Source organism: Carassius gibelio, chromosome B5 (genome assembly GCF_023724105.1).
Source record: "Carassius gibelio isolate Cgi1373 ecotype wild population from Czech Republic chromosome B5, carGib1.2-hapl.c, whole genome shotgun sequence".
Classification (NCBI taxonomy): Eukaryota; Metazoa; Chordata; class Actinopteri; order Cypriniformes; family Cyprinidae; genus Carassius; species Carassius gibelio.
The window spans coordinates 24,375,155-24,395,901 of NC_068400.1; the positions used below are offsets into that span (position 1 = coordinate 24,375,155).

Here is a 20,747-nt window from a genome sequence, read left to right on the forward strand (position 1 = left end):
AAAGATTTAACAATCTTACCCTGGGCCCTCTCTTTCCAGGTAATCCTGGCTTGCCAGGAGGTCCTGGAGGTCCCTGAAAGACAAAAAGGGAGGGAAAATTGTGACAAAGGGTCATTTAGTGGTAAATATCTACCTGCTGACATTGAATGAACTCCCAAACAGGGCAGTAATCAGACTATTGGATGGAGCTTATGAACCCTAGTCAATGTTATATGATACATTACTTAAACCATTAAACATGCACAGTGTTTCAGTGGCTTGTTTAAGAAAAAAAAGAAGATTAAATTAAAAAGAAAAGATAATTGCTGAAGCGGAGTATTTTTTTAAAATTGATAACAGATTTAGAAAAGCCAGTATTTTTCTTTGAAAACGTCTTTGGCAAAACTGAAGTTATATTTTAATCAAATTGAACAGCCATTGTTTTTAATAATCTTTGTCCATACTGCTGCACTTACTGGCTTGTTTTAATGGAACTGGTTTCAGTCACTGGTGCTTTTGTTCACTTTGTACATCATCTAGCTCTGAATCAATGACACACAGGAATTAACTGAACTTGCATTTAACAAGAGGTCAGTGTTCATAGAATTGTGTTTTCCTTTCACTTGTTAAGAAGAGAAAAAGAATAAGAGTCCAAGCAAGTCTGAAATATCATATCCAGGATTACCTGTACATCTGGCAAGAAAGATCACAAATGCTCACCAATGTCAGTCAAGGACATTAATCATTATTGTCCATTTTGATATAATGTAGCTGCAAGATTCTTCAAAAGTGTCAGTACCCATCTACAGTAAGTAGCATACTGTACACATCTGATGACAACATTGAGCAAATGGAAAATGTTGCTTTAAAAAGTGTTGCTTACAAATAAATTCTATGAGACAAACTCTGGCAATGTTTCGTAACACCTGTAGAGCTGGCAGTATCCCACATACTCATACTGAGAGCGATACTGCCAGGACTCCACAATGTTTTTCAGCTTTCCTGTTTCTACTCATTTTGTAAGTAGCATGAACTAATAAAACATCATTTAACAGGTTTATGTTACTAATGTTTCCAAAAACTCTGCTATAAAACTCTAAATAAACATGACTTTCATGAATACTGTATGTTGACCTTTTTGGTTTTTGGACAATAAACGCCATTGTTCAAGTAAAGTGAGCTCTGCTTCACTCAACATTATAATAATCATTAGGACTCTATGGAGTAAGATCAACATAATAAACCAAAAGACATTGTGCACCTGCTTGATATGAATGAAATTAATATAATGAAATGTAATTTTAAGCTCCAGAGAGAAAGAAAGACAGAAGATCCCCATTGAGCCCCCTACTCTTTCTCTTCCACGTGGCAAATTTCCTGAATAAAAGCAATCTCTCTTTCTCTCTCTGCCTCCAGGAAAGAATGAAAAGATTAGAAAAGGAGGAAACAAGGCCTTTTATAGTAGTTGCTTAAGGGGATCACTCCTGAAAATGAACAGTGCTATCTGTGTGATAGCCATACTGAACGGCACATCTGGAAGTTGTTTGTTGCTGGAAAATAGTTCAGGACTTCACCGTGACTGTATGTACAGTACCATAAACAATATACTGCATACTAGTGTTGGACGAAGTTTGCAAGGAAGACTTTATAGCAAATATAACCTCACTTTCAGTAGAGCTCAATTCTGCTCCCATATAAGTGTGTTTTAATACCTGTCTTGGAAAAGGTGCCACTTAAGCACAAGAAATGGAAACTAAGACTTGTAGTAGTGACTAGTAAGTCTGTTACATGACTGATTGATTTAATTAATTCTTAACCAATAACACTGCATCCTTTGTTTAAATGATTCCCCATCCAACTGATATTAGTTGCTTTACCATACCAATGTTGGGTTGCAATGTTTGCATGCATCTATAAACCCACCCCCACCATTTTGGTCCCTTGTCCTGGTGACAGCTGTTAGGCTCCTTTCCCTGCTGACTTCAAAATATAGTCACACTATAGTCCTAAAAACATACTAAATAACAAACCTTTTAATATACATCCTACCAGTTCATTTTAACCTGTTAGCCAGCACCCCCCATTATGGGACTCACAGTTAAATGTGCTCTACCTAACTCATAATTGTAACCGTTTCCTTCTTCAGTGTGTTACAAACATAATTTTGGTGTCTTTGGAAAGAAGACCCTTTGTGCTTTACTTTTTATCAACCAGATTTGATAATGCTTAAAAATATTAAAAGTTATAGACACTGAAGTACCTTGAATTTTATTTTTAACCACACTTAAATATTTTTTTTATTTAATATAAAAACACATGAAATGAGTCCTGGAGCAATCTAGAAAAGTAATGGTTTGAAAGCCACATATCTCATGAGTTTGAAAGTCTGAAATCTGAATAAGAGATCATGAAAAATGAGACTCCTGCAAATATTGTAGACTATGTCTACACCCCCCACCCCCCAAATATAAGAAAATATATTTCCCAATAGTATTGAAGGCTTCTACAAACTATTTAGTCAGTAAACATACCACTGCATAGTTTTTTTCAATTATAAAACACTAGACAGAAACTTAGACATCATATAAGTGATTTATTTGAGCACTAGAAAAATACAATAAGAATAATTTGAGTAAGAAAAATAAGAATAATAAGAAAAATAAAAACAAGATTTAACTTTGTTTGCCAATTACAGAAAATCCTGAGATTGCTAGAAATTCATCATTTACAATGAATTACGATGCAAATAAGTGCTGATGTGCTGATGGCCACTTATAGAGATGGTAATAACACAAATGTGCCATAAAAGTAAATAATCCACTCTACTAGCTGTGATCATACAGTAATAGTGAGCTGATTTGGGCTGATTTGCACTCAAACAGATGGTAATCATGCAGATACATTCACATTCAACATAAAACACACTCTCACACATATAAAAACTGTTGAAAAATAAAAACAAACAAAGAAAAAGGCGATCGCTATAAGTTCTGCCTCCATCAGCTGACAGGTGCGTCAGAGCGCGTCACGAGGGAGCGCCAAAATTCAAATATACTATCTTTCGCCTATTTTTCATTCATTCTTTTTTCCGGTGGATCATCTCATTCTGTTTGTGACAGTGTACGCTGCAAAACCATGCCGTGTATTTACTACCAAGACGCAGTTTTCGACCATGAGTTATTCCATAACGGATGCAAACAGTTCTGTCGCTGAAGAACTGAAACGTAAACAAAGGAATTATGATCCATTCACAACGTTATTGCTTCGTTGGACTAAACGTGCTTCATGAGATGTCGTTCTGTGGACTCTTACCTTTCCAACTAAACCGGGATTTACAGATGTGGATGTGTTTATGACTCGTAATTATGACGAAACTGGTATGTACTGCGCTCCTAATGTTCATGTTTTTATGTGTACTGCTTACACAAATGCAGTCTTTATAAGCTTTCCATTGAAAAACAGCGATCTGCCGTCGAAGCTTGAGGCTTAGATCTTTATAATGATACATAGTTTGTCAAGATTAAATTTGTCCCGTTTCATTTAATCTATTCATAAACACTGACACGTGCAAGTTGAAAGGCGTTCAGGACGAGGGCGTCGGGGTGCTGGCTAACGGGTTAAACTAATGAGAATGTTTTAGGCTGCTCCACACTTTAAATTTAAGTTTAAGTTAAATCTAAAATGCTAATAAATGTTTTTGTTTTTCAGTAAACATTCTTAAATAAATATAGATGTACTTGACAAATGAAACTGCATAAGAAATGTAACACTTTTACTTATTTTAGAGAAATAAATCTAATCACATTTAAAAAGGTTTACATTTAAAACAAGAAAAACATATGGCAAGATAAGGTAAAGAACCATAAATAATTCAAGATATTCTCTGAAAAAATTTTACATCTCAAGTGAATTTATTTTATTTATTTACAAGGACGTTTACATACGTTCAGACAAGCTGCTGATTAAGATTTCTTTTTTTGCAGTGTCTCTCCAAGCCTCTGGCTTGTGACCTCATTCTTTAACTACAAGGAAAAAGTGTGTAAGCATTACACAGACAAAAACCCACCGGCCTGTAATGCCCTTCCAAAGGATTTTATAAACTAGGCTTAAGACCAAGACCACCAAAAGCTCAAAGGCAACAATGATGACACCATTTTCCAGCCTTCAACCAACACTTTGCACCCAGACAAGGTTGTTTAACTAGTAAAAGATGTAGTAGTGTAGTGTGTGGTGTATTATGCATTGAACTCCCTTAGAGTTAATGGAATCCAAATGACAAAGAATTCATATTAATGCATTGCAACAGTCAGCACTTAAATATAACATACGTATGAAGGCAGATGACAAGGCCAAGGCGCACATAACACATGGCCACAGCCTATAATTCACATTTCACCATTCTTCAAAATAAGCAAAGCAGCACACTTGCCATCTGGCCTCCATAAGTATTTGTTTTAAAAGAAAGAAAATGGTCTTTATACCATTAAGTGCAAGTGGTGAGTATTTAAAAAAGTAAATTCCCAACGTCTTTAAAGTAATCAGGAAAAAAAATCCTGCTAGAATAACATTTTACTGTAAAATAACTGGATCATTTTACTAGCTGACAAACAAATTACTTGGCTTTTTTGGGGGAGTTGCACCACATGGACATTTACAGCTTGAACTAAATGCCTTGTCATAAAAAGGTCAAATTATCTGATATTTTAAGAGACTTATTGATTTCCCTGTTGAAAAAAACAGCAGATGCTGGTTAGGTATGTTTTGAAGCATGACAGCTGGTTTGAGCTGGTCATGAGTTGGTTTAAGTTGGTCATGTGCTGGTCCTAAACTGGTCCTAAGCGACTAGCTCCTGCTCAGGACCAGCTCAGGAAAAGCTTAAACCAGCTCAGTACCAACTAAGGACCAGCTCAAACCAGCTGCAATGCCTCAAAACATACCTAACCAGCAAATGCTGTTTTTCCAACAGGGTTGACTCACAGTCGTGGGCACCTCTCAATGATAACATTGTCATGTTTTTTGCATATTTCTCCATGTTGCTTGGACTCCATGACTTAAAAAAAAGAAAGAACATCCTACCGGTGGTCCTGGTTCTCCTTTCTGTCCTGGTGGCCCAGCCAAGAGGGAGTATTGGGTTGGTTCAAGGTCAAAGGTTTGGAAACCATCCGTTGCTGCAGGGGTGACGGTCTCAAAAGAGCTGGGTTTGAAGGTCTCCTTTGGTAATGGTCTCTGTGATGCTACTGTTGTCATCTCCAACACTCTGGATGTGCTAGACGGTTTAGGGTTTGTTGTGGCAGGGGTCTGGATATCCAGTTTGTTCTTCTGTTGGCCTGCTGGTGTGGAGGTGACAGTCATCCCATTCTCTTTTAGTATCTGGGGCTTTACAGTTGCATTCATGAGGTTCTTTCCGGGACTGCTTTGTTGAGTTGGCTTTGAAGATATTTGTGATGTCCTACTCCCAAAGGAGGCCAAGGCAGTTTGTGATGTGGCCTGCAGGGGAAGCTGTAGTGTGGGTTGGGCTATCATCGGTGGCACTGTGCTTTGTACAGACTGAGATGCAATTAGATCCGAGGTGTTTAGGACATGTGAGGTTTCATGATTCGTGCGTACTTTGTCTTGTGTTAATGAAAGATGTCTTTCGTTTACCTCTGTTACAGCATGTGGGGTCTGAACGGTAACAGATATATTGGGATCCAGGGACAATAGCGGTAAAAGAGGAGGGAGGTTTGGCCGATAAATGTCAGCTTCCCTGCACTGTTTTTTAATGTACTTACAATAATTGTGAGCTGCCTTAGCAGAGGGATGAATATCAAACTGACAGATGGCTCCTTCAAACTGCACTGAGTTCTGGCTCGTTTTCCCCAATCGAAAGGAGCCCTCTGGATCCAGCGTTTCCTCATTTTTAAAATGCAAATTTGCATGTACACTTGTCTTCCCACAAGAAGTATGCAACGTAACCCTTTGGGCCTGGATTTCCAAAGCCAGGGTGTGCCACTGACCATTGTGAACATCATAATCAAAATGTACAGTATTCTTTTGGCCCAAGTAAACTAAGATTTGCCCAGGGATGAACTGCACCCCTAGCTGCAGTCTATTCCTCTTTGTCACAATGGTGAAGAGGAAAGCATTGTTTATGCGATGCGAACATACACTGAGGATGAGAGAGAACGCCAAGCCCAGTGATGCCGGGATGACGGAGCTCACTGGGACGTCAATTCGCGCCCTCTGGGTTAGGATGACTCCTGATTTGAAGGGGATGACACCTTGAGGTGTGGAGCGTGTCCCAGACGGTCGTTTCCCAACCAATCCCAGTCGTTGCAGCACGTCCACATCTGCAAAAAGGAAAACCACAAATAATTACCAAAGTAATCACTACATGTACATGGATTTAGGATTTAGGAGCAAAATGGATTTCATTGCAGCCGACTGAAGACTTGCAGCTGCTGCTCACACACTGAGAGACTGAGCTCATTACAGAAACAGATCATTAACAAAAGCATATGTAGAACAAATGCGCCAACGTTAATGTTTCATCTTGGGTAATGCTTCAGTTTTCCATTAAATGCTCTGCTTATACTGTTACACTTAGAAATATAATACTTACTGTGTAAGCTTATGTGAGTTTTATAGATTGATCAGCTCTACTATGAATTCATTAGATCGTTAGAGGTCTTCAATGAATTAGGTCAAGTGAAGTGAGTGGGAGTATGCAGCTCAAACATCCCTGTAAGATTTACCAAACCACCAGCATGTTAATCTGTATTGATTAAAGTGTTCCAGATGTGGATTTGGGTATAAATCTGTAAAAAAATATATTCTTTTTAATCTGCATTTGTATCTTGTTTACCAGTAAAATTATCTAAACATTCTTAAAACAACAAGATAAACTTACTTTCTAAGCAAAGCTGTGTGCGATAATAAGCCCCTTTTCTTGTTATAGTTATTTTTACTGGCAACATTTTAGCATAACTTGCTTTGTATTATTAATGGTAAAACATTGGGGTTAAGAAAAATTAACTTCTCTGGAGTCAGTTTTGCTAACTGATATTTTCACTTTCAAATCATAACACTGATTATGAAAAATTCTAATGATATGACAATTATCAATAGCACCCAAATTGATTCCTTTTATTACAAGTAAATGCAACAAAATACAACGCGTAAGGCGGCAGAAGAAACATTCAATGCCTGTCTTCAGACTCCCCCTTCTAAACAATCAGTAATGAGTTTAGAATAAAAACAAATGAGAGCATGCATCACAAAACCAAATCTAACCCAAACACATATCAACTAAACCAAATCCAGCTTAACATTTGCAGTTATAAAATATACCAATGGGTACTAAATGAAAGGCACGTGTAAATGGAATAATGTGCACAGACTTTCTTCTCTCTATGCCCTGTATCATTTAACAGATGATGATCAGCAGATTGGACGGGATTGTTGAAAGAAAGAACTATATCTGCAGTATTATTATAAGCAAATCTAAACAGAGTTACTAACAAATTGGCCACTTATTGAGCATGTCAGAATAATTTGACAGAACATCCCCTGACAAACAGCCGGAAAACAACTGCTCTGAATTCAGAAAATTAATGATATGAATAATTTCTCATAAATCACATGAGATCCGGACAAAAAACTCAAACAATAGCTCAACTCCAACGGTGCACCTCAACAGAACACATGTTGAACATCCATTGGTTCTACTCACAAATCACAGTAAGGGGTGTTGTCTGAAAGAGTCATAAACAGCATGAAGTAAAATTCTTTAAAGAAGGGTTCAATGATAAGCTTGACCTGCCGACCCTGACCAGTGTGAACGGGTTAAGGACCGCTTGACGCAATTGATACTTGCCCTATCAGGTCACAGCTGCACTGCCATTACATCTTACATTTGTTTTTATGCTTTGAAGACTTGTTTTGACCATTTCTATTGCAAACTCTGAACATTTACAGTTGTTATTTTGAACTTTACATATTTCACATTCTTTTGAAAAACTAGCATTTAGTTAATCCCTGTGAGTGCGCATTGTCACAGCTGTAAACAAGACAACTTTCTTCTTCCACGAGGAGTTTTGGCTACATGGCATCTTTGTTTTCATTCTGAATGTTAAAGAACACGACACACACATCTCTCAGAAAATCTGTAGAATGTAACCGATCATATGACGACTCCCTGAAGTGTTTCCAATTTTGTGTGCCATTTGCATCAGACTTTCATCAGACCTTTTTGTCTAGAACAAAAAGTTGTGATTAAACACATCACAAAGACTACAGCCAACTGCCAATTATCATGTACATTGTGCTCCTGTGTAAGTGGAAAAAACTATTTGTACCAGCAGGTGGCAGTAGTCTATATTCATCTGCTGTGACATCACAATTTTGTTGCATTGTGTATAGCTGCCTGAAGTGTACACATGAGTAGACCAGCTCCCTCAGTCCAAATCAAGGGGTCAAGGATCAGCACTACCAAACTGCGGCTGAGGGGAAGCGATTAAGGAATTTTGGAAGAGTGTGTCTAAGAGTAGTCTCAGCCTCAGACGTCACGCCCACCGATCAATGGCTGAACATCTGATGCATATGGCACACAAAAGTGGAAACACTTCAGGAGTTTCAAAGTTGTCATCGGATTAGTTGAATTATACAGGATTTCCTGGAGACATATCTGCCTTGTCCTGGAAACAAAGATGAAATTAAACAAACTGTGATTGGTTGTTTGACATGTCGGTCACACGGCCTCATGGGCGGGCCTTAGTCAATGAAAGTAGCCATGGATTCCAGACCTTCAGTCACAGTCTGAAGGTCTGGCTATGCCAGTCTGGTCTAAGAGTTAAGTGGAATGCCCCCTCTGTGGTTTTAGAATCTGTAAACAATGAAGTGATTGCTAATCATTCTGAATATGAATCATGCTTATCAATTGCTCTTTACTTTCTTCATAACAGTCCGACTTGGCGTGTCATGGCCTTTGCATTGCATTTATGGCTCATGATGTGAGTGGCTTAAAAAAAAGCGGGCTGCAGAACTGGATGCCCATGAGCAAAGATGGCAGATTTTACAGTTTCTTTCACAGTTGAGTCTTTTTGGCTCGTTGAATCACTGCATTCAGCGGGAATCCTAACTCCTTGCATTCTCCATGTTAATCCTCTTTGGCCAAGACGTACTATAAAAATCAAAGGAAAGACCCTGTTACAGGTCTTAAAGGGAAAGTTTGTGCTAAGCCTTCGTCCTACATCATCCGCTGGAATGCCACTTTCTCATGTACATGCCTATGACAGTTAGCGGAAGCTAGAGTATACAGTTCGCAAAGTTTTAAATATGGAACCCATCAATTTGTGAGGCATTTTTTTATGATGGAAAGATGCACTTTATTGGAATATTGAATACCAACAGCCATTCACTGCCATTATGAAGCTTGGAAAGACCAGGACATTTTTGTATATAACACTGATTGTGCTATTCTGAAAAAATAAAATCATATACTGTACACCTAGATTGGCTTGAGGGTGAGAAAATCATGGGGTATTTTTCATTTTTGGGTGAACTATCCCTTTAATGCTCTGCAGATTTTAAAATGGGATGCATTAAAAATGGAGCTGTAAATGGAGTGCTTGAATCAGCATTAGTTCCAAGAATCAGGCTAAAATTTACCAAAACTTCCTTTTGCCCGTGAAATTGATGTCAAAAAGAAATGTCAGTGGAAAGTACAACATCACATACTGGAAGTCAAATTTTACACTAAAGATAAGAGCAACGGCTAGATAAGAATTCCAGAAAACTCTCTAGATAAGATGATTTGATCATAAGTCATGCAGTGGATACCCAGAGAAATCTAACAGCAGAGGGAGAATGTGCTATTTGGACTGTCTCACATATGGTAAAAACATCAAACATACACTAAAGAACAAAGGCATTTTTCATGACTTGTTTAAAACATGATGGCTGTTGCATTTCATTAATGTCTGACACAGAAGCACCATATGTTACATGGTGAATGTTAGACTGAATGTGACAGATAATATGAACCTCCCACCACATAAATTCTGTAAAGAGCAGATGTGGGAATTCTAGACACCTTGAATAAGAATCAATGCGTTTAGACTACTTGATTGAAACAAAAAAAAAAAAATTGCACATGCTGGTTATGCATACTCAATGCCTCATAACCTCAATTTAAGTGACAATTTTACATTGCAGGAACAGACCACCAACATTATGTATGTTAGAAATAAACACACGATCTTTCCAGTATTAAAAACTCTAAACATCTACAGTCAGTAAACTCAATGACATCCAATCAGGCACAATGCCATTCAAATGAGGCTGGAATCAAATACAAAACATATAGAATTGTGCAAACTATGGCTTATGATTATTACAGTAAAATAAACCAACTCAGACCAGTTATATGTTGTTGATCAAAGGCTCCTCCATATGTCATCCGAATATTGTTAACTCTGGCAAATAAGGACCACACTGCTCTTACAAATATAGTACCTGTAGCCTCTTTCACTTCTGACTCATGGAAAACTCCAATGGGTGGTAACATTAGAGGTGTATTTATCCAAGTCCTGTCAAGTGTCCTCAAATTTTATTCCAAGGCAGTGTGAGGTCTTTGGACTTCAATGAACCCATGTGCTCATGCAACGCACAGGGTTATGACACAGATGTCAAGACCAGGGTAAAACTGAACAGACATTTTGCATTTGCACATTTCACATGCTGATCAGGCACTAAAATTCATGGCTTACCTGCAGACTGTGCTTGTGTAAACATCAGACAGCACGTACAGTAAAGAACCATGCAGAGAAAGACAGCTCTCCTGTGAAAAAATGAGAAAATATTTACATATACAAAATTAACAGATCAAACATTTAGCTTGGTTATGACTTTTGGGATCTTCGCGACTCAAGCAATAATATAAACAGAAAATACAAGTTAGTAGCATGAATTTGACACATGTAAAATATGACTGTGTTTGGGCTCGGTAAGTTTATGCTTTTAAAAGAAATTACTTATCCATACCAAGCCTGCATTTATTTGATCAAAAAATACAGTAAATACAGTCATATTGTGAAATATTATTACAATTTAGACTAACCATTTTCTATTTAAATACATTTTAAAATTTATAAATTGTTCCTGGGATGGCAAAGCTGAAATTTCAGCAGTCATTACAGTTTCGGTGTCAAATCAAAATCATTCTGAAATGCTAATCTGGTGCTTAAAGGGTTAGTTCACCCAAAAATGAAAATTATGTGGTTAATAACTGACCCTCATGTTTATTGCACAAGTCATACATAACTTAATACATTCATTCATTCATTACATACATGAACGAACAGGACAGGAAGAAGAAAATCTTATGGTACCTGTCGCTTATTTGTGCACATCAAGAAAACAAAAAAAACAGCTACTTTATAAATGGATCAACCCCAATCGTTGAGCTGACGTATGACGCTGCTGACGTGTTATCTTTGTAATTGGGTGCACCCGAAAACACGTCAGCAGCGTGGTACGTCAACTGTCACAGCAGTCGCACTCACAACAGAACCGGGAGAGAACACAATGCTGAATAAAGTCGTGATTTTTGTTATTTTTGGACCAAAATGTATTTTCGATGCCTCAACAAATTCTAACTGACCCTGTATACCCCACATACATTTTCAATAGAGGGACAGAAAGCTCTCGGACTAAATCTAAAATATCTTAAACTGTGTTCTGAAGATGAAAGGAGGTCTTACGGGCTTGAAACGGCATCATTTTCATTTTTGGGTGAACTAACCCTTTAACAAACATTTATTATTATCACTGTCGAAAACAACTGTTCTGCTTTATTTTAATATTTTTGTTTTTTTAGGGATTGTTAAATAACCTGAAACAGCATTTATTAGATAGCAATATTTTGAAACATTATAAATCCACTGACTGTCACTTGTGATCAATTCAATGTTTCCATGCTGAATAAAATGATTAATTTATTAAAATAAATCTTACTGACCCAAAACATTTGGACAGTAGTTTAATATATTTCAAAAATTTCCCACATGAATGCTGACAAGAAACTTTCAAACCCAAGAATGGTCAAACCAAAGAATCAAAAAGCCTTTGCCACTTTTTTCTTTCAGCTACCAAAAGAAAACAAAGTATTGGGATCACATTGTTCCATTCTACACTAAAGCATCACCACATCCATCTAAATTACCAGTCTAGTCAGTGTCCAAAAGCAGCGCTCCAACTGCCTGTAGGCCCAGTAACACTTGGCAGCAGAAGCAGCCTTTACTGTAAAGCCCTAACAGCTGTTTCTGCTCAGTGAGCAGTCAAAGCTTATCATCTGCCTGGATGCCAAAAATTTGTGATGCTCCATATAGAAAGTGAGTGTTTCCTCTCAATATGCCAAGGCTGTGAAATTCAGAGAGCTTCATTCTAAGAGCTCTGAAGTCAATTGAATCAATTAATACAGCAAAAGGAGTGCAGTGATGTATGATCAAAGCTAAAACCATTAAGTAAAGCCCTTCAAAATATTTAGATTAGTGCTGAACAAATAAGTGCAGATTTTTCGATTATTCAAGGGATAGTTCACCTAAAAATGAAAAAAAAAAAAATATTATTTTCTTTCTTCTGTTAAACCCAAAAGAAGATATTTGTAAGAATGTTGATAGCCAAACAGTTAATTCTGTAGTATGGGGAGGGGAATAAATAATAATAATGATAATAATTGTGCACTAAGTGGTCCTGCAATGTTTTTACAATTCTAATGGATACCCCAAAAAACAGCTTGACGAGTGCAGTTTTCTTTCCTGTGTTGATGTATTTCTTATTGAAACAGGAAGCTGAGGTTAACATGGGCATATTGAATGAATACCCAATATCCTTTAGTTTACAGATGACAAACATGATTTTCTACTTGCTATTGCTAGCCAGAAGTGGTATCGAGGAAGGAGACATTATCATTCTAAAAGGATTTGATAAGAGGACTGAACTTGCATAATGCATTCTGCTAAAAGTTCATTTTGATAACATAGCATTCAGAGGGTCTTAAAGCTAAAACACATGGACATAAAGTCAAAATAGCTCCATGGGGTTCTGATACTGCGGTAATTATTTATAATGAGAGTTGATCAATGATGATAAGCAAAGGTCGTACTACATGACAATCTAAGCCTCTCCTCCATCACTCTGATGTTCAGTTATATATTCTTTTTCTGCCCCCATGTGCTGACAGGGTGGATTTGGGAATGCAATTCGTGACCAGATATTGTACTGTGCAGTTTTACTTTAGTCAGCATTTTCAGTCATAGCCACAAGAACTGTACGCTTGCCATGCTCCCCCCCTCCCACTCATAACCACTTTCATACAGTTCCACCATGGATCATGATACATTTCAGAGAGTGCAAGAGAAAGCGAGAGAGGACTAATCTAAAGATTTCACCCCATCACCCCTAACAAAGTTTACTACAACGGAAGTTGTATCCAAATGCAGTCAAGATTTGTAACAGCTGATTTCTCTATGCCAATTACACATATGAGAAAAGGTGGAAAAAGACCAAACATGTATTTTGAGAAAAGCTTAAGCCTATATGGTAAAACAGCATAGCATATAGATGCAGAATTACTTCTACATCGCAATATCCTTTAATATCCACTGAAGGACTTCATTCATAAATGAAAAATATTATTAAGATGAAAATAATAAAATATTAATGAATTTATTCCACAAATAGTCATTGAAAAGAAGACTTAATGTGTTACACAACTTTCATTTTTAGTAATTAGATTTTGTTTTTAAGATGTTTTCTATATTTTTATTATAAAAAATTGAAAATAAACAGCTGAGCAGGGCTGGTCATTCAATCATTGAGAGGCTAATGAAATATGAAAATCCTTTTCTGTGTTAAAACGTCAATCTTTACAAAGCATAATAAGTAATTAATTGTTTCATTAAATTAGTAAAAAGAAGTTCATGCAAAGCAAATAAGGAACTCATTTTCTCCAGCAAATTATATAATTCTGGAGGAAGACTTCAACAAATTTAAACAAGTTTTCTGTGTTCCATTCATTCATCAAGTTTCCTCAAACTCCAGAATGGATATCATAAACGACCTCCCTTCGTGAATTCATTCGTCCTTATGTAACTGAGATGACAGCCAGAAGTCTAATTAATGACCCATTAAACGTTTGTGTGAAATCTATCTATCTGTGGTCATACTCACCCCCCGACTCCAGCTGCTTTGACTCCGGAGTTCGGGGCATTGTCCGGCTCCATCGCGCTTACTTCATTCTTCCTCGGGAGGGTTTGCTGCTGCAGTCAAGACATGACAGAGTCGCTGAATTACTTCCATATCACAATGTCCTTTAATAACCGCTGAAGGTGTTCATGCAACACGGTAGTACAATACTACATGCCGTGGTCTTTCCCAAGTGCCAATTGTAGTACTACTTTCCAAAGAGAGGAACCTGCGAGGCGCGATGCAGACTTCTCCATCTGACAGCAATTGATCCGATGATGCTGAAAACTGGAAAGTTACGTCCAAAGCGTCACAGACATGGTTTGCTTAGGTGAAGTACAAGCGTTTAGTCAAGTCGCTGACTAAATCTGAAGTACTTAGTAGGCATGCTGAAGGTTTGGGACACTGGAAGCATAATTCCCTCTGTCGCCCTCAGCTGTCTTCTGAGAAAGAAACAATTCGCTCTGAAAACTAGAAGGGATTCAGTGGAAGGAGTGTCTTTCCAAAAGTAACCCGCTTATTTTCGACTTCGTCAAAAAAAAAAAAAGAAAAGAACAGAACAGAAAACAACCTCACACAAGACTATTTAAATGCAAAGCTGGTAATTTATCACAGATGTGGATCTTTCTCCAACTTGCTTTTCATGGTGATTTGGCCATCTTTTATCTTTTATTTTTTTCCTTTTTTTTAAACATCTTAAAAGGCAATTGCAAAGCCCTTTAATTCCGTGCACAAAATAAGGAAGTTCACAGTCAAAGCAGGACAGAGTCCTGGTAGAGTCCGCAACAGCAAAACAATACTTCGCAATCTGTGAACACGCTGACTGTTAAATAGTGCCAAACAGAAAATGATTGTAGAAGCAGAGGGAGACAGGCAGTGAGTTCGTAGACGGCCTCAGTGGCCATGACAGGACAGGCAGAGAGTTCATGGACTGCCTCCATGGCCGTGACAGGCAGGGGCGTCGCACCCCTGGGGGATGTGGGGGTTTTAACACCCACACTTTTCCCGGTGAGAGGGTTCGACACCCGCACATTTTCTGCAGTTTTTCCGTAGTTTTGCACAAACGTCTTACTACAGTCGTTCGTTCCTCCGTTTCTCTGACCGCTCTGTTTCTGTGCTCGTTGCGGCTGCCTCCTCCCCCCTCCCTCTCAAACATGACACCTGCTTTGAGTGTGATCGGCTGATGATTGGCTGTTTTGCCTTAAGTCCCGCCTCTCTTGGGGTGTTATCGGTCAGCTCGTGCTGAGGAGGCGGGAACTTATGGTTATTTACATCTCCCTTTTCCAGGTACTTTGAATGAGTGTTTATGCTTTAGAGGTTTTTAAATAAGCTTGATATGTGTTTGGGAAGATGTTCTGTTAATCGTTTTGTTGACATGTCGAGTGTTTTCGGTATTATATTTCGTTTTTTAGACTAATGCTATTTGCTGTTATTGGGATATTGTTTGCATACCTGTTTAAGAACTATGAAATTAAAGTGTATATTATTTTAATGTTTAAAAACAGTAAATTGTTACATTATTTATACCACCAGAGAAAAAGCTTTGTGTGGGCGTTTTTTTCTCTCCTTTTCTGATTTTGCGTTTTTTTTTCTCCCCTTTTCTGATTTTTTTTTCTTTTCTTTTTTTTTAATGTAGGATTATTTTTTTCCCAGCCAAACGCTGCAAGCCGGAAATCCCGCACAGTGCCAGAGAACTTTTAAGCCCTGCATTTTGTACCCCTCTGTCAATGTGTTCATCATTTTTATTGTTTATAAACAAACCACATCCATCCCCCACACTTTTGAAAAGCTTGCTACGCCCCTGGTGACAGGACAGGCAGAGAGTTCATGGACTGCCTCCATGGCCGTGACAGGACAGGCAGAGAGTTCATGGACTGCCTCCATGGCCGTGACAGGACAGGCAGAGAGTTCATGGACTACCTCCATGGCCGTGACAGGACAGGCAGTGAGTTCGTGGACGGCCTCAGTGGCCATGACAGGACAGGCAGAGAGTTCGTGGATGGCCTCCTTGACCATGACAGGACAGGAAGAGAGTTCGTGGAAAAGACATAGAATTCCGAAGTGACCTTCGCTGTCTCTGGAGGTTCTGCAATGGATGCCGCCACTTCTCAGGGCACAGGAGTGAGTTCACATTCAGAAGCAGCATCAGGAGCAGACTCGTGGACAGGAGAAATATCCGGAGAACAGTGTGCAGCCCACATGCTCAAAATGGCGACTGCCATTACTGGAAGTACTGAGCCAATGGGACAGTCTCTGTGACTGCCAAGACTTGACGATACTCAGGCGTGGTGGCCATCTTGGCCGGGGACTCAGGCATGGCAGCCATCTTGGGTGAAGGTCCAGGCTTAACGGGCATGTTGTGACGAGTCTCTGGAATGGCGGCCATGTTGTGACGAGACTCTGGAATGGCTGCTATATCGTGACAAGACTCTGGAAGATCAGCTGCGACATTCCTTGACTTGTGAAGATCAGCAGTGACTTGATCTGAATCTGGAAGATCAGCATTGACTTGACTTGAATCTGGAAGATCAGCGGTGACTCAACTTGACTCGTGAAGATCAGCGATGACTTGACCTGAATCTGGAAGACCAGCAGTGACTTGATCTGAATCTGGAAGATTAGTGGTGGCTTGACCTGAATCTGTAATATCAGCGGTGACTTCACCTGAATCTGGAAAATCAGTGGTGACTTGACTTGACTTGATTCTAGAAGGGCGGCCATTTTTTTCTAAAGAGACTCTTGTGTGGGGGCCATCTTGCGATGAGGCACTTGAATGGCTACCATGTTATGAAGAATCTCTTGTGAGACCGGAATGAAGTGAGTATGCTCTGGCTTGGCAGACGTGACGTGACCAGACCTTGGGGTAACAGCCATGGCGTGGACAATTCCTGACATGACAGTTGGGATGTGAGATTGCTCTGGTACAACAGAATTGTGGGGCTCCTCATCCGCAACTCCCACAGTAAGAGGTGATTGAACCAGATAGAAAAAGAGCATGGTCCATATATTCGGTAGCACAGCATGTGTTGTCTGGCATCAGATCAGATAAACAGTCTTTTATTCCCTTAAAAAAAAATTAGTCCCTTACAAAAAAGGGCAAATTTTACATTCATAAATTCCATGTTACTAAAAAAATGAAACTTGGTTTTGTTGACTGCTGTATATATATATATATATATATATATATATATATATATATATATATATATATATATATATATATATACACACATATATATATATATTTATATTTATATATTTATGTGTGTGTGTGTGTGTGTGTGTGTGTGTCTATCTATCTATGTCTCTCTCTATCTATCTATCTATATATCTATCTATATTTCTATAGCTATTTCTATCTATCTATTTACGTACATGCATACATACATACATACAGGTTTATTAGGGGCTCATCAAAATATGCATTTAACTGAGGGTTTTTGAATGACAATTTGATCTTGTAAAATACTTGCTCAGATCCTCTGTCTGAATGTAGTGTGCTGGTACAATCCTATGCTGTGAAAAAAAATTATTAAAGAAAGTCCTAAATGGCACAAAGTGAACAAATGACTGAGGCTGCTACATATCTTTAACAGCAGGACTTTTACGCAAACCTCCAATAAAACATATGCGTGTATTTTCCCCAGTTTTTTTTATGCAGGTTTGTGAATCTAATTCAAACATACCTTAACTTACAACATTTTTGTGAATCACCAAAAAAATATTTCAGTTGCTGTTTCTGTTCATAATTGTGGGATACTGGAAAAAAGACACATGAGAAGAGGCAACCTCTACATTGTTGTCACTGGCTGATTAATTTGTCTCCAACAATGCTTGCTTCTTCATGCTAGCGCTCCACAAAACAGCACTTCTCATTATTTCTCTCACAAAAGACTTGCTTATTAACATGCTAACATAGCACTTCCTGATGCGCTTATATCATGAGAGAATTTCTGGGTGGTGTATCCCTTTTATTCTCTGGAGTATTGCAGAAATTATGATTCCTTTAAGCAGGTTGTTTCACAACAACAACAGTGGCAATATAAGCACACTGCCGCCATCACAGTTTACTACTGTAGATGTTGTTCTTACAGCGTAATGTGTTTTTTTCTTCCCTCAAGACATAAGAAGACCTATCCTCCAAAAACGTTTAATTTTGACTCATCTGTCCTTAGAATATCATCCCAAAGGTTTTGGCCATCATCCAAATTGTTTTAAGCAAGCATGAGAAGAACTTTGTTGTTCTTCTTGGTAAGCAGTGGTTTCTTAAAGCTGCAGTAAGTAACTATTGTAAAAATATATTTTTTACATATTTGTTAAACCTGTCATTATGCCCTGACAGTAGAATATGAGACAGATAATCTGTGAAAAAATCAAGCTCCTCTGGCTCCTCCCAGTGGTCCTATTGCCATTTGCAGAAATACATCGCTCCCGTTAAGAAACAACCAATCAGAGCTGTGGTCCGTAACTTTGTTTGTGTTCAAAATGTAGAAAAATGTATATAATAAGCGAGTACACCATGAATCCATTTTCCAAACCGTGTTTTTAGCCTGTCCTGAATCACTAGGGTACACCTATAATAAGTGCTTATATTCGGACTATTTTAGATTGCTTCGGGGGCACCGCGACGGAGTAACCCAGTACCTTTGTGATTCTTCATTACATAAACAGAGAGAAGTAGCTCCGGCTACGATGTTCTTCCGCAAGACACAAGCAGTTCTGTTTATTAACTGCTAGAGCGTCAAAAGTTACCTACCGCAGCTTTAAGGTTGAGTTATGAAACTGACCTTAGCCAATGCCCGAGAAACCTTTTTCAGAGATCGTTTGAAGCCCTTGTTGAAATTTGACAGGTTGGTCCCTTCTGGGAATAATCTTTTCCATTTAGTAATGGCTCACACTGTGGTTCAAATGACTCCAAGATTGTTAGAAAAGGGCTCTGTAAATAAACTACTTTATTTTTCTCAACTGTTCTGCAATGTTGTTTGATTGTGGTATGTGTTAAAGCTTTGTGGTGATGACCTGTCACTGATGAAAAGGTTAAATATGTGCTATTTTAACTCAACATGACAGGTTGCAGTCAAGATTGACTGTGTTAATCTCAGATTACAAACTCTAACCTGCCTGTTAAATCTTTGAATCACTTGTTGGATTATACAATGAGGAAACTGTATCAATAATGCAGATTTCAGATGCACTGGCTTACTGTGAATGTGAAACTGATGCATATTTGAGCCTTTTACTACCTGTCATACAAAGTGCAGCATAAAGATCTCTGTTGATGCTTACAGGTGCCAATTTAGTTAAATTTTTTTATTCTTAGAAGAAGGATAATAATGGTAACCTGTTCATTTTATGTCTTATTATCATAATGAATTTCATATGTTTAACCTGTGCTTAGAGGGTTTTGTAAACAGATATGATGGCGCCAAGTTGGAAGTCCATTGGAAATGATGTATATTAATGAAATGACAAAGTTCCATTAATATATTGATGGCAGACGAATATGTTTGGAGTTTGCACATAAATCTAGAAATGTGATTTACCAGTAAATTTTAATTTAAGCACATCCTCTAAATTAGTAAAATGGCAGTGCCTTATGGTTAATTGCACACTGTAAGACACAATTAGTGCAACATAAATTCACAAAGTGCAGCCATCGCCATTTTAAAAGAACAACTGCAGCTTAACTTTGGTAAACACCATGCACAGTACCACCACAGAGCTAAAGCATCTGTCTGTGGTACAGCTGTATTTAACAAGTCCACTCTTTTTGCAATATTTATTCTTTCAACATGTAAACAGGAAATTTGGAAAATATTGTCTGCTTTCCCAATGAGGTAGATTTACAAAGGGCAGAATCCTAGCCCAGCAATGTTGTTATTGTCTGAGTTGTGAATGTACTGTACCAGCTGTGGCAACTGACCTACTTCCATAACCCAAAGATTTTTAGACTGCAAATTGAGAATATTAAAGATACTAATTACAATAAGAAGTGGGTTGATTTTCCATTTAAAGTGTGTTTTCTCTCAGGTTATAGTATTAGGTGTAATTTTGAACTTCCATCCTAAAGCTTTGAAAACCTTACTACCATAAAATATGTTTATTTTCCCCTCTTTTAAGACCTGATTAACGGACACTGGAAGCTTATGATGTTAGCTGGATCAGAAGGGCCTATGAAGGGGCTATTTGTCAGAGAGGCATTTCAGGTATTTGGGGCTGTAAGGTATTTGCATAGATCCTACTTGTGAGAAGGTGTAATATTGGGCCAAAATCAAAGAAAAGGGGGTTAGTGTGAGGTCATTCCTCCATTTGAGTCTCTTTCTTCAGAAATTACTGACACAAATATAAATTATGCTCATTTTGCAAATCTCGATCACGGAATTGCTGAGAAAGTCCATTTAAACTTACTTAACCATTAAAACACAAGACATAAAAGCATGACTTCCCGTTATTTCTTTCTGTTTTAATAGCTTCTACAACTATGGGAATATTTAAACTTTAGAATGAAACTTTGTTATCACATGTAAGAAAAATCCTGATAT

General features: G+C 38.0%; 1 protein-coding gene across 2 annotated transcripts in view; it reads right to left on the reverse strand.

The window, feature by feature from the left end:
• col27a1b (collagen, type XXVII, alpha 1b) overlaps positions 1–14,682 on the reverse strand; it is a 79,195-nt gene extending 64,513 nt beyond the window's left edge. Inside the window, exons 1-4 of one of the 2 annotated variants that reach the window (XM_052557044.1) lie at positions 14,191–14,676; positions 10,728–10,798; positions 5,056–6,308; positions 20–73 (exon numbers count right to left, since the gene is read on the reverse strand). In XM_052557044.1, coding sequence (XP_052413004.1) covers positions 20–73; positions 5,056–6,308; positions 10,728–10,798; positions 14,191–14,243 — 1,431 coding nt within the window. In that variant the 5' untranslated portion in view covers positions 14,244–14,676. Of the gene's footprint in view, positions 1–19; positions 74–5,055; positions 6,309–10,727; positions 10,799–14,190 lie in introns of both variants that reach the window. The other variant, XM_052557045.1, reaches the window with a different exon arrangement.
• Between the last annotated feature and the right edge of the window lie 6,065 nt (positions 14,683–20,747).